The sequence below is a fragment of the Gymnogyps californianus genome, chromosome 9 (genome assembly GCF_018139145.2).
Source record: "Gymnogyps californianus isolate 813 chromosome 9, ASM1813914v2, whole genome shotgun sequence".
Taxonomy (NCBI): Eukaryota; Metazoa; Chordata; class Aves; order Accipitriformes; family Cathartidae; genus Gymnogyps; species Gymnogyps californianus.
In genome coordinates, this window is record NC_059479.1 from 22,139,615 (window position 1) to 22,153,246 (window position 13,632).

Here is a 13,632-nt window from a genome sequence, read left to right on the forward strand (position 1 = left end):
CATTGAATGAAACAAAAATGAAATTACTGTTTTGGTTGAAGGATATATTATTATTATTAGGTTATTTTATTATATTTTAAATAAGTCTTTATCTTATAGCTCTTATCATTTTTTAATAGATATTTGATGCAAGATAAAATGGGATACTCATTTCATGAGGTTTCCCCATTTAATTCACTGATGGGTTCGGTTCCCCTCCTTGGTGGATATTACAAGAAGTAGAAGGTGCATTTGCAAAGTTCATTGAAACCATCTCCTGTTGTCTTGTTTTGAAAAAGCAAAACACAGTACAGTTTTGCTTAAAATTGCTAGCCAATATAAGCAGTGGTGGGGCGCGGTTTTTCATATTGGTTTGATACCTTTTTCTAATAAAATCGTAAAGGTGTTTAGATAAGTGTGTGGTCATTTAAAATATTTGGAAGGATTTTGACAAGGTAGGTAGCATAATGCTGAATTGCGTGCAGAGAGTAGCAGTGGAGAAGCTGCAGTACCTACACAGCTTAACTACTGCTCTGCCTGCGGAGAGGCCCTATCACTGTGGTAACATGTAGGACACGTCTTTCTAAACAACATCTCCTGAATACAAGGCCTTACTGTTTGGCAAACTCTAAACGCGCGTGGCAGAGCTTGATTTTCTTCCGCTCTGGCTCCATGTACAAGACACCATTTATTGGTAGACCAAAGAACAGGTCAGCTGTTTTCATTTGCAGGTAGGGTGGAGCGGCAGAGGGCAGGCTGCTCTCCTCCGTTGGGAATGAGGTATGGCCCTACAGGAGAGATGCTGCCTGTTGCAAAGACAGCAAGCTGTATGAGCTGTTTCTTACTATGCAGCTGCTGAAGTCAGGAGGCCTGGTCTCTTTGAAACAGAGGATCAGAGGTTACGTTCTGTATCCAGAATGTATGTGCAGGAGAAAGCATGCACGTTTGCGAAAGGGGAATACAGAGAAGGTTAGAAGGGAAATAAAATATGTGAAGCACAAATCTGGGTGAGTGAGTAGAAGATACAAAATAGGTACTGGCAGAACTGTAGAGAACTGTGATAATGATGAAAGATTTCTCTTGTGCTGCCTGTCTCCCCAGACTAGTAATTTCTAGAAAGAGGATTTGACTAACAATAGGTTTGAAATGTCTTGGCATTTATAGAAGTACAGAATGGTTTGGGTCGGAAGGGACCTTCTAAAGATGATCTTGACCACCCCCCCTGCCATGAGCAGGGGCATCTTTCACTAGTTAGGTTCTCAAAGCCTTAGCCTTATGTTGAGGTTTAGATTGGATTTTAGGAAAATTTCTTCACCAGAAGGGTTGTCAAGCATTGGAGCAGGCTGCCCGGGGAGGTGGTGGAGTCACCATCCCTGGAGGTATTTAAAAGACATGTAGATGTGGCACTTAGGGACATGGTTTAGTGGTGGACCTGGCAGTGTTAGGTTTATGGTTGAATTTGGTGATCTTAAGGGTATTTTCCAACCTAAATTATTCTATGTCCCATTCTAAATCTGGAGAAGCGTGTGCAGGCATGTTGGAGTTTCCTTCTGATCTTGAGACTCCTTTAACGGAGCCTTTCTGAAAAAGGGTTATGCCTTTACTCCATCCTTCATTTTGTGCTACCACTGTGGTGGTCTTAAGCACCCATCCAACAGTGCTTTAACAAAAGCGGTGTTTAGAAAGTGAAGTGTGTTCTTTTCTGTTTTGTTTGTATTTTTAAAAAAAAAAATATGTAAAATACTTCTTAGGAGAAAGACAGTGGATTTCTGAGGTGATAGAAGAAGAGCTCAGAGTGGGCATCTGCCATTGAAGTAGCAGCTTCGGTTTCTTATTTTCAACAAATTAGATGAGTATTGGCAAACAATAGTACTAAACAAGCTCCAGTAATGTTTGCAGTCAGGGTACAGGAGACTTAGGCTAATGCTCTCAGAAATGTCTGCTCATCTTGGGCTTCCTCAAATTGCACACGGAATTGATCTTAAATGCAGTTGTGTGCTCAGCTCTTAGGGAATTTGATTCTGTGTGCTTTTGCTTGCAGGTGCCAGTGTATGGTTTTAGGTTGGAATGTGGAGCTAACATGTCCACTGTATCCCATGTGCTTTTGTTAGATCAATATTTTTATTGATAATGAGAGTTGTAATGGCCAGAAATGGTTTAGTTGTTTAATGGATTGGAGATGTCAAATGCATTCCTTTGAGTTCCTGCAGTAGCTCTGTAAAAATATGGCATCTGTTACTTTGAATCTCTGTAGTTTTCTGAATAGTAGAATGACTCCCGAAGTTGTTACAAAGGTACATAGTAGATTCATTTCTGAATCTGTTTAATGTTTTTTTAAGTTGGGTGAGGCTTCTTATACTTCTAGTCTAAGAAAAACGCAAAGTCCTGACGTGTTTTGTCTTTTTTAAATAATATTTTGTGGGAGAAACAGGGGGAGTGAAAGCTCTGTGAATTTAAGTGGTCCTCTTTGAAATCCAGGCATTTTGTATGTGTGATGGAAAAAACGAGGTTTTCGGGACCACTGAGATGGTGGGCGTCTCAGTGAAAGGCACAATGGCAATTAACGTGGGTCCTGGATGTGTGAACAGTGGTAGTAACGCATGAGGCTAGTAAAGGCTGCGATCTTAATTTGGGGCCCTGGTTCTGTGAATAGTTAAATGTGTTGAGTGCAGCAAATTAGTTTAAAAAATAATAAGTAAATTGGATTCTCCCTGTATGCAAAAATTTAGTATACTATGGATTCCTTTCTTCCAGTAAATGAACAGTTTACTTCTTTGAGGACTGACATTGGAAAACTGTATGTTGGAAGTGCTGTCTTGATACTTTAAAACTGGTGGATTTTTTTTATAATTGGCAAGAACCTTAATGCAAACAAGACTCCCTAATGGCAGTACAGTAGCATGGATAACAAGCCTCAGGATCTGAGTTTCTCTCCCCTAGTGTGGTTTTCCTTGCTTTTGTGGTATGAAAATAGGCGTAAGGAAGTCTTAGTTGCAATGAGAATTTTATCAATCTAAACGGTGAAGTAAGCATTTAGTGCAGTTCTTACTGGTCTCAATGATAGATTCATCAAGAGTAAATAATGAAAAACAAGTTGTTTTGGCTTTTTCAGGTAGAATCCGTTTCAGTGTTTTCTAATAGATGTGTAATAGGCAGGGCTATAACAGTCCAAAACCCTGACTTTGTGAATGAAACGGTTAACATGCTGCTGTCCTGCATATGAATGGGGAAGAACATGAAACGAGCTGATATGCTACAAATGTAAGGAAAGACCTTGGATTTTGTTATTGTAGTATGTCTTTCAAACATGCATATTGTCAAGCTGTGAGTTTTGAACATGCTTGAAAGGAGAGAGAGAGAGAGAGAGGGCGAGTATATTAAAATAGACTGAGTAAATTGTACAATTCTAATTGCTGCTGAGTTCTGCCAAAGACAGTTTAAAATTTGAACTGCAGCATTATTATCAGCCTTTTAAATGGTTTATTAAAGCATGTTCTCTCCTGGTAGGAATGGAATATTAACAAGAATATAATGATATTAAGTGGAATGTTTTGAAGTCTTGAATAAAACAAAGGAGGACAAGTGCACAAATGTGAAATGTTTGCATTGCGTACCAAATGTTTAGCAGATTTTAAGTTCTCAAGTGCACCTGTTTTCCTGTCTGTAAAAGTTGTCCTAAGTTATTCTTGAGTAGAAGTTGGCTGTAAGAATTGTGAAGGAAGGAAACTAGTCTGAAACTTGGTTACATCAGAAACCAGCAGGCAGTAGATTGCCTAATGAAGGTGGTTTTCAGTACCACATTAATTGTGTTCTTTAGGTATGGACACTTTAAATCTGGGCCATTATGAAGTGGAAAGTTAGATGAATTTCAAGGAGAGACCTGAAAGAAAAAATGTGTGTGCAAGATGCATGAAATCAAATACAGCAGGCATGGACAGAGCAGTCTTTATTTGCAAGAGAAAACAGGATGTATGTATGCAAAGTTACTGTATGGGGCATACCTTAGACCAGGTAGATGAGCTCATACTCCCTGGTGTATAGAGTTACTGTACATCGTTGTTCGTTACCTGTATGAGGTACGAGGCTCTTGCCTTGTAGCATGTATAGAATAGTTCTCTGTCGCTCTCTAAAAGAATGAGCAATCCTGAATCACTTTGGATTTACCAGGGAGTAGGAACTTGTGTGATATCTTATGTGACATGTGCAGACCTTTATCAGTAGCAACTATGATGTATAGTAAAAAAAAAAAATGGAAAAAAAAGAACCAACCCCCAAAACAGTCATGTCTGCTGATGAATTTAGAATATCATGATTGTAACTTCATCTTTTTTTCTTTTTTTTTTTTTCCCCTCTTCCCTTCCCCCCGCCTTCAGGAGGAGAAAAGCAAAGAGTTGCAATTGCTAGAGCAATGTTAAAGGAGCCACTTATTTTTCTCTATGATGAAGCCACATCATCTTTAGATTCAATTACAGAAGAGGTAAATTGGGATAAAAAAATATAAAACTTAAGTGGTGTAATGATGTCTGATTCTGATGCTTTTTCCTTGTTCTTTTCCTCTCAGAATTCTGTTCTTTTTGCCAGATTGCTATCATATGTTTTCCTGGTATTATTATTAAGAGATCCTATGTCTAAGCCCTTTTCCTAAAGGCCAGAGCAGAGATACTGAGTCTGTCTACCTTGAGACATAGTGAAGAAGAATATCAGCTCTGTCTCTGGGTATATTTTCTGTTTTACACTCTTAAGGTCCCATTCACCATTAAACGTTCATCTCTTGAAACTGTTGCAAACGCCTCATGTGGCCATGAAGCGTGAAGCTTTCCAATCCATTTTAAAGGTGTTTAGATGACATCTAGCATTCATTAAAAATGTCTTATAAATAATTGTGACATAATGCAGAACAGAAAACCTCTTGTTTGCTGTGCAGCATCTTTCTGAGATGCAAATCAGGTAGGTGTAACCTGCAGTGCTGGTATTAATTTGTATTCATTTCACAGGAAGGGCTGTGAAACATCAGAGCGTTGTGACATAGATGCCGTGACACTAGCACAGTAACTGCATCAGGCTTCATAACTACATCTTCACTTAAACACAGAACTCTCAGCACCAGCAGCAATTTCACCAACTAATGTCATCAAAAACTAGAGCTAGAGCTACGTTTCTGTTCACTTATGCAGATTATTGAGCGAATTTATTGACCTGTAATCACTAAATTACTTTCATTTTTCAGATAGAAAGAAATCAGAGTACAAACTGTACATCTATATAGTACAGCATTCAAATACAGTACAGCTTCCTCATTGGACCAGAAATGTTCATAACACACGCAGTTCTACAGAACTCTACTTGGATTCTTTCTCTCTCTTGTTTTGCTGTATTTATTGCAAGAATCATAAGCAAAGCTGAAAGGTTCACAGCAGAACTGCACTTTAAAAACAGCAAATGAAAATGAGTCCTCTCCACAAAAGTATGTCTGGTAATCAAAATGTTTTCTGACAAAGGCAAGCGTTTTTCAGGAAAATGAAGTGGACACTTCACTTAGTGTAGTGAGGGCCCAAATTCCCAATTAGTGCTGCTTGCATCTGAATGCAGTTTGGGAAGGTGGAAGACTGCTCACAAAGGAAGCAGTGGATAGATAGGTAATTCCCAGGATTGCTTTAACTTTATGTTCCACGTTGGCATGATATTGAAAGGAGTTTTTTTCTTTAACTTTCATTGATTGGAAAGTAGTAGTATTATTATGATTTATTATGATGATTTATTATTTTCATGTGCCTTTACTGCTGTTTATGTTGCTTTTGTAGCATGGCTGCATGGGGAAGTTTTTCCTGAAATCAAGTAACACTTCTCTTCCTTTGTCCCTTAGGATATATGTATTTTTCTATGAATACAAGCTTTTTTTTTTGCAGTTTGAGGACTTTATCAGAACCACAGATATTTCATGCTTGGGATTCTTCTGTTTCTTCTGTAGACACTCGTAGCTATTTCTTACTGTGAAGCTATAGCAGTACTGGAGATGTTTCTCAAAACTTATTTACAGTAATTTGCATATTTCCAGACAACATTTTATTTCTCTTCATACCACCTAGGAGTGTGTTAAGAGTTTGTCTCTATTTTAATCTTGCAGAATATCCTCAGTGCCATGAGGGACATGGTGAAACACCGAACATCGGTTTTCATTGCTCACAGGTTGTCAACAGTAGTTGATGCAGATGAAATCATTGTGCTGGATCAGGTGAGGTGATCACCCTGTGATGTGTAATTTTCACATAATGTCAGAGTTTGTTTTAGAGAGTCTGTGTGTCCGTTTTGAAATATTATACTCCCACCAAGCTACTGAAAGTTCTTTCTTTGGAAATGAACCATGTTAGAAAATTCTAGCCCAAGCTTTGCGCTTTATATATTTCTCTTCTTTGCAACTAACAGTTTATCAGTTGCAGAAACTTGCATGTGTGACTCTCTTGTATGTTGTATTTTTACTTCATTTGCATAGTTCACTTAATTACATGTTCTTTATATGGATTATGACAAATTTCACTTGATGCTCTGGGACTGGCTTAATGTTGTATGTTTTTAATTTTTTACTTGCTTCTGTCAGATTAGCTTTCCTAATGTGTTCCCCCAATTTATGCTTCATCCTCATTACTCAGTGAGTGTCTATTTTTCACATACATCCATTGCTTTTTTCCTTTCAGTGGAAAGAGAGAGGACAGCATGTTCTGTTTCCATGCAGATAAAACTGTTGTAGGATCGTTCAATCTAATTACGTTACAAATCTGAACACCATTCTCTATTGTACCTGTAGAAAAGTGTGATTATTCCCTTTCTGTATGCTTCTCATATAAGAAAAAAAGAAAAATTTCAACGTTTGGTTTACTAATATCACTATTCAGCTGTTACCTCATATTCAGTCTGTCCTAAGTCCATTTTCTTCTCTATTACCCATACCTGGCTATAGATTTAAAATAAACAAATGTCCTTATTATAACTTCATAGTTACTCTTTTAACTGATAATGATGAAAATGTCGTGCTCTTATCTGCTGATAATAGATGTTAAATTTCTCTGCATTCATTTTTTCAGTTGCTATTTACATGCTTGTGATCATAGGTGTATTTAGTGACTAAAATATGCATATCTAAAGGAAAATAAATTATTCCTACAGTACGTTACATTATTTCATGGGGAATTAGAATAAAATCTTATGAAATGGTGACATTCATGACTATCTTTGCTATACAAATCTCAGCTTCATATGAATCTCAAAATGAAGTAGTGGAATAAATCACTGACACTGCTCTGTGGAGTTTTTATTTGGTTTTGATCTGCTTGTTTTTTCAGCTTTTGCTGAAAAATCATTTCCTAAGGTGTACCCTTTATGTAACTGCATGTTAAAACATCTTGCAAATGTTTTTTAACATGTTATAAGGCAATCTGTGACTTTTTGTTTTCGATGCAAGTTTTCACAGCTTACTAAGAGTGTGTTTTGTGTTATAGTGTAACTGTTAAAGGAAAAATAAAAGCACAACCTAAAACTGTAAAACAGCTAGGGTGCTCACTTTCATGAATGATGTTAGTGTAATAAAGATTGTGAATGAGTAAGGCAGCGTGGTGCATCACTTTTAGTGCCCGACTGCTTCATGAGGCATCGTTGACGTTTGCTCAGCAGAAAGTTGCCTCTTGTCATCCCGGCTTGATTGATGAGCACTGTGTTAGCAACCAGATAAATAAGGCTCAGTAGTGGAGATGAGACAAGATGATTGTGACTGGTTTTGCTTAGCAAGGGAAATACGGCATCACAATTTCAGCACCTCTGCCTAGGTAAAATCAGAATAATTCTTGAGTGAGTAAACAAACATTGATATTGATCTTAATGCTGTGAAGCTGAACAGAGAAGTTACATTTTTGATGATTGTTCAAGAGTTATTAAAAAAAAAAGGCCATAATTCAAAAGCCTAGTCTCTACTACAATGAACTCTCTAAATTAAGCACTTAAAGTTTTTGAATAAATTCTGCAGTTATGTTGGTCAAGTGTATATATGTTCAGATTCCACCAGCGCGACGGGTAATAGAAGTGACAAGACCCAATTTTTTTCCCAGCATGTTCATCAGCAGCTGTCACAAGGAGGTAGATTAATTGTAGATCAGAATTTAGAACTAATATAAAATCCATGTAGTTGTCTGTATAATGCTGTCTTTTCCCAAAAGAAAGAATAGCTGGAGAATGAATACTTTATTATAATTCAAAGTCAGTGAATGTAAATGTGTATCTCAAAGTAAGAAGATGAGTCTGGTTTTTTTGAAGAGTAGTGTTGTTTCACTGTCTGTAGGATTTGAGTTCGCCTCTCCAACTCTTCCTTCCCGTTTCCACAATGATAGTCAATAAATCATCTTTGCTCTTGAGCATAGCACAGATGAACTGAACTGCTCACTTGATTTTCATGATGGCAATTGCAATGACACAAGTTACTGAGCCCCATCTAAAAGCACAATTTACACTAATTGTTTTTAGGATTTGATTTTAAATGTGTTTTGCTTATCTAGTACAAATCCCTCTCTGTATGCTCTTTTCTTTTAGCTTCTTAGTGTAAGTGTGTTTGTTACCAAGCAAAGACAAATACATTTTTGTTTTGGTACATTCATGTGACTTTTGCACTAGTAGTTTAACACCTTGCTCCTCATGTAGAGGTCTACGTTTACTTTAAGTAGCTCTTCCAGTTTAGATAGTAAAACTTTCCATGTTGGTGGGCTTTGAATTTTGTCCAGATGGACAAAAGGCATCTACGTTCCCGTTTATGTAAGTTTAAGAAGAACACAGCTCCTTGTTTTCAGCTTGCAGTGTAACACAATTCGGTGCACCACATATTCAGTCTTTTGTTGCTGTCCCAAGCTCCTTCTCATTAATAATTGCTGTAATCTATACTGTAAAACTGTGGCCCATATGTTGGCAGCATTTATATTCCTAAAGATCTGGTAATATTGATTACTGACTTACTCATCTTCTTTTACAGGGTAAAGTTGTGGAACGTGGTAGACATGCAGACCTCCTTGCAAGTCCTAACAATCTCTATTATGAAATGTGGCATACACAGAGCAGCAAAGTACTAAATAGTCATAACAATCCAAATTGGGAAGAGAGAAATAATCGCGTGTCCAAAGAGGAGGAAAGGAAGAAGCTAGAAGAAGAAATTCTCAATAGTGTGAAAGGCTGTGGAAACTGTTCATGCTAAGTATGATCCTGGATTAATCTTCTGTAACAGGTTAAAAATGCACAAGATTACAATGAAGTGCAGCTCTTGTTTTTAAGTCAGCATTCAAAAACTTCCTGGGTTTTGCAGTTTTTGGGTTTTACAGTTTCTCAGAGGGACGTAATTTCAACCAAAGGAGTTATATTTTTACATCTTTAGAAATCTCTAATATTCAATGGCATCTGCAAGAGCTGAGCTTTTTCAAAAACTTCAAACTTCTCAACTAAGAGTGTAATTTATGGCAATTTTTAGGCATTGGTAAATTCTTCTGGTAGTCACTTGAGGTGGATTATTAAATTGTAAACAGATTTGTCCTTGATTTACATTATTTCTCATCATTAATGGTTGATAAATATGTCATGTTTTAATTATAATTGGGCTAATTTGAACTCATTTGCTAGTGAGGAAGATGCAATTTAAATTCTTCAGTGGTGTTCTGGTTTAAAATGTTCTTCCTTGTAAAGAATAAGAAAAGCCTCAACAAAATATTAGAGGCTTCTAGTAGCAAACTAAATATTGGAATTATCCATCTCACCCTTCAAAAACACCTTTCATACTGGACTATCAGGAAATGTATTAGTATTATTCTAAAGGAAGACTAACAGTATTTTTAAGAGCTGGCAAAAATCTGGAATTGACAAAATATCATGTGACTTTACAGAAAACATACAAAATGTTGTATATAAATATGAAGAATCGGAAGTTTCCCTTAAATGAAAAAAATCTGAGTTCAGGATTCTGTATCCTCAACATCTGCTATAGTAGTCAAAGCAGAATGCAGTCACTTTTTCTATTTCAGTCATGGTCTTAGGGAGCAATTAAGATTCAATAAAGACTTCCATAAATTTCTATTATGTCATTAACATGTGAGAAAATGACCTGGATAATGTTGAAAGCGTTGCTATAATAATCTCCTCATTTCAGTAGTCAAAATGTCTGCAGTGTCAAGAAACCTCAGTCTTTGCAATTTGCAGGACACTACAGGTGTATTGGGTTTGCGTGGCAAGGTTTTGGTAGCGGGGGGGCTACAGGGGTGGCTTCTGTGAGAAGCTGCCAGAAGCTTCCCCCGTGTCCGACAGAGCCAATGCCAGCCGGCTCCAAGACGGACCCGCCGCTGGCCAAGGCCGAGCCCATCAGCGACGGTGGTAGCGCTCTGGGATAACAGATTTAAGAAGGGGGGGGAAAATGCTGCGCAACAGCAGCTGGAGAGAGGAGTGAGAAGATGTGAGAGGAACAACTCTGCAGACACCAAGGTCAGTGAAGAAGGAGGGGGAGGAGGTGCTCCAGGCGCCGGAGCAGAGATTCCCCTGCAGCCCGTGGGGAAGACCATGGTGAGGCAGGCTGTCCCCCTGCAGCCCATGGAGGTCCATGGTGGAGCAGATCTCCACCTGCAGCCCATGGAGGACCCCATGCTGGAGCATGTGAAGGCCCGAAGGAGGCTGTGACCCCGTGGGAAGCCCGCGCTGGAGCAGGCTCCTGGCAGGAGCTGTGGCCCCGTGGAGAGAGGAGCCCAGGCTGGAGCAGGTTTGCTGGCAGGGCTTGTGACCCCGCGGGGGACCCACGCTGGAGCAGTCTGTTCCTGAAGGACTGCACCCCGTGGGAGGGACCCACGCTGGGGCAGTTCGTGAAGAACTGCAGCCCGTGGGAAGGACTCACGTTGGAGAAGTTCGTGGAGGACTGTCTGCCGTGGGAGGGACCCCCGCTGGAGCAGGGGAAGAGTGTGAGGAGGAAGGAGCAGCAGAGACAACGTGTGGTGAACTGACCACAACCCCCATTCCCCGTCCCCCTGTGCTGCTCAGAGGGGAGGAGGCAGAGAATTTGGGAGGGAAGCTGAGCCCTGGAAGAAGGGAGGGGTGGGGGGGAAAGTGTTTTTAAGCTTTGGTTTTATTTCTCATTACCGTACTCTGATTTGATTGGTAATAAATTAAACTAATTTCCCCAAGTCAAGTCTGTTTTGCCCGTGACGGTAATTGCTGAGTGATCTCCCTGTCCTTATCTCGACCCACGAGCCTTTTGTTACATTTTCTCTCCCCTGTCCAGCTGAGGAGGGGAGTGACAGAGCGGCTTTGGTGGGCACCTGGCGTCCAGCCAGGGTCACCCCACCACCACAAGATTGTATTTTTAGGACTTACCTCTTCAGGGAAATTTACCATATCTACTTGTCACTAGTTATTCTGGTATAATTCTTCATGTTGAATTTAAAAATAAAAATCTTTCTCTTGGATGTTGAAAACTAACTTTTTTTTTTGCTGGGGAATTATACCAGTATAATTACAGTGATATAATTATGTTTGTAAATTGGATGCAAGATTTCTCGGTGTGGGCACTAGCGAAGCACTGAATTTGGTGCTTCTGGAGATTTAGTTGCAAACAGTGTTTATTTTTTTGTGTTATACCCTCCCCTGCAACTAAATATAGGAACAGTAACTTAAAGGGAGTGAAACCTTTGCTATCTTTTCTGTTAGTTACTCATTTTCTCTCTGCTAAAGTGATGGGTGAAAAAAACCAACCTGGCATCAATCTCCAGTTTAAAATTATTTTAAAAGTATATCAAATGCAAGGACTTTTATTTTCATCCTTGGAGTGCAGAAGCAAAGTGAAGCCTTGTTAATGTAGTGGCAGTTCAGAATTATTCTAGCTTACAATCTTCCTTTTATTTTCACTAATTGTCTCCTTTTTTAGTTTCTGACAGCAGTAAGGTTGACTATAAAGGTGCAGTTATCGCTGCACTGCCAGAAACAGTTAGCAAAGGTTTATTAAAAAGTCTTTTTGAGGCATCTCCCTTTCCTGTGTTGTGGCTAATAAAAAACCCAAACAATGTGTTGTCCATCCCCAATCTCTCCCCACCCTGCAAGAGTTAGTTTTTGGAATGAAATAATTTGTCTGCTGTTGCATGCAGCAGATAATGTGCAAAGGCTGTAAATAGTAATATTTCAATCCTGAAGTTGGGGTTTTTTTTTCTTTTTTCCTTTGGCACAGGTATTAGAAATGTCACTGATCTGAAAGATGGAGGAAAAGTTTTTTCTCAATTAACAGTTTTCCATATTGCAGGGCTTAGACACCCTACTAATTGTCTACAGAGAGCAGAGAAGCTAGCGTTATCTTTTAAAAGTCTGAAGCCAAAAGCCATTTTAATGCCAAGTGTGATTGTGTTTGTGAAGGGAAGTTTTGAGACGAACAAGTGGTGATACAAAGCTGATGCATTTTATCACTGGGGATGGACTTTGCAAGTACTCTAAGAGTCTCGGGCATTATAGGTTTGGAATGAGGACTGTTTTCAGATGCTAAATATGAGAAATGATCAACGTTTGTGTAAATCTGTAAAGGGTTTGATATAGCTATAAGGCCATTGCCTATCTCTGCCATCATTTTTTATGCCAATCAATGTGCTGCAGCTTTGTCCAACTTTAAGCAAAATGAATGACGGGAGGGAACTCTTAACAAAGGCATTGCCTAAAAAAGGCGGCCAGTCATACAGTAGAATATTTGTTTTAAAGAATTGCAGTAAGTTTCTGGAGGTGACCGCAGACTTCCTGTGTCATGGAGTTGCTAGATAAGCATTCCTGACTTGTTTGTGGTTTTATTTGAATGCGTGCTCTCTGTGCTCGTCTATCTGCTTCTTAGACACAGGTTACAAAAATACACTTTACCATTGTAAATTTAGCAGCTACGCACAAGAAACGGAGAGAAGAAGGGGGGGGGGGGAAGGCATCTGTGTTAATGAGAGCAAAAAGGTTTTTCTCCCCCCATTGCTTTCCCAAGTTAAATGGGAAAAACTTCCTACAAAAGCCGAAAAAGTCATTGCGTAGCTGTAGAGTTGTAAATGAGCGGGATCCTCTACTGCCACGGCCTCACGCAATTCTGTCAAACAGATGGAAGAACAAAATGCTGAGTGTTAAGTTTTGCTTGTGAGCAGGCATCTCAGAGAAGCAGTAGCAATACTTGGTGATTCTCTTGTCTGCTAGAAAGTAAAACTTGTGCTCTCTTCCTTTTTTATTTTATTCATATACTATGACTCCAAAGCGTCACCATTTGAAGCAGATGTTTAAAACGCTGAATGGGAGTGTCACGGATTTGGAGAGACTGTCACTGTAGTGCCCTGACTTTTAAGTATATATGGCATCTCTTTAAAAAACTTGCAGTTTCTTACAGAAAACAGATTTACTTTGGAGCTCTCTCACAGCCTCTGTGGAACTTGGTAATTCTGCTCTTCTGTAATCTGGAACATCACTTTTCTAAACAGCAGTTTTTCATTTTCTGGACTTTTAGCTGGTTGTTTTTCAAAATTCAAGTTACCTACTACCATTATAAAATCTTTGTTTGCAATTTTAGAGTGGAAAAAGCCATTTAATTTTTTTTCCCCTTTCATTCTCTGTTTTTATAGGAAATGTGTTTGTGAAAAATGGATG

The 13,632-nt window shown here is 38.9% G+C and overlaps 2 protein-coding genes across 3 annotated transcripts in view; one reads left to right on the plus strand and one right to left on the minus strand.

Annotated features, from left to right (window-relative positions):
* Positions 1-9,531, plus strand: part of ABCB7 (ATP binding cassette subfamily B member 7) — a 42,275-nt gene extending 32,744 nt beyond the window's left edge. Inside the window, exons 14-16 of the mRNA XM_050901502.1 lie at positions 4,353-4,456; positions 6,104-6,211; positions 8,987-9,531. Coding sequence (XP_050757459.1) covers positions 4,353-4,456; positions 6,104-6,211; positions 8,987-9,205 — 431 coding nt within the window. The 3' untranslated portion in view covers positions 9,206-9,531. The remainder of the gene's footprint in view (positions 1-4,352; positions 4,457-6,103; positions 6,212-8,986) is intronic.
* The window catches only part of SLC16A2 (solute carrier family 16 member 2), a 437,579-nt gene that overhangs the window by 136,596 nt on the left and 287,351 nt on the right, over positions 1-13,632 (minus strand). Inside the window, exon 7 of one of the 2 annotated variants that reach the window (XR_007766938.1) lies at positions 10,776-10,786. The exons of the other annotated variant lie outside the window; for it this stretch is intronic. The gene's annotated coding sequence lies outside the window, so the exon portion shown is untranslated. Of the gene's footprint in view, positions 1-10,775; positions 10,787-13,632 lie in introns of those variants that run through there. 2 annotated transcript variants of the gene reach the window in all.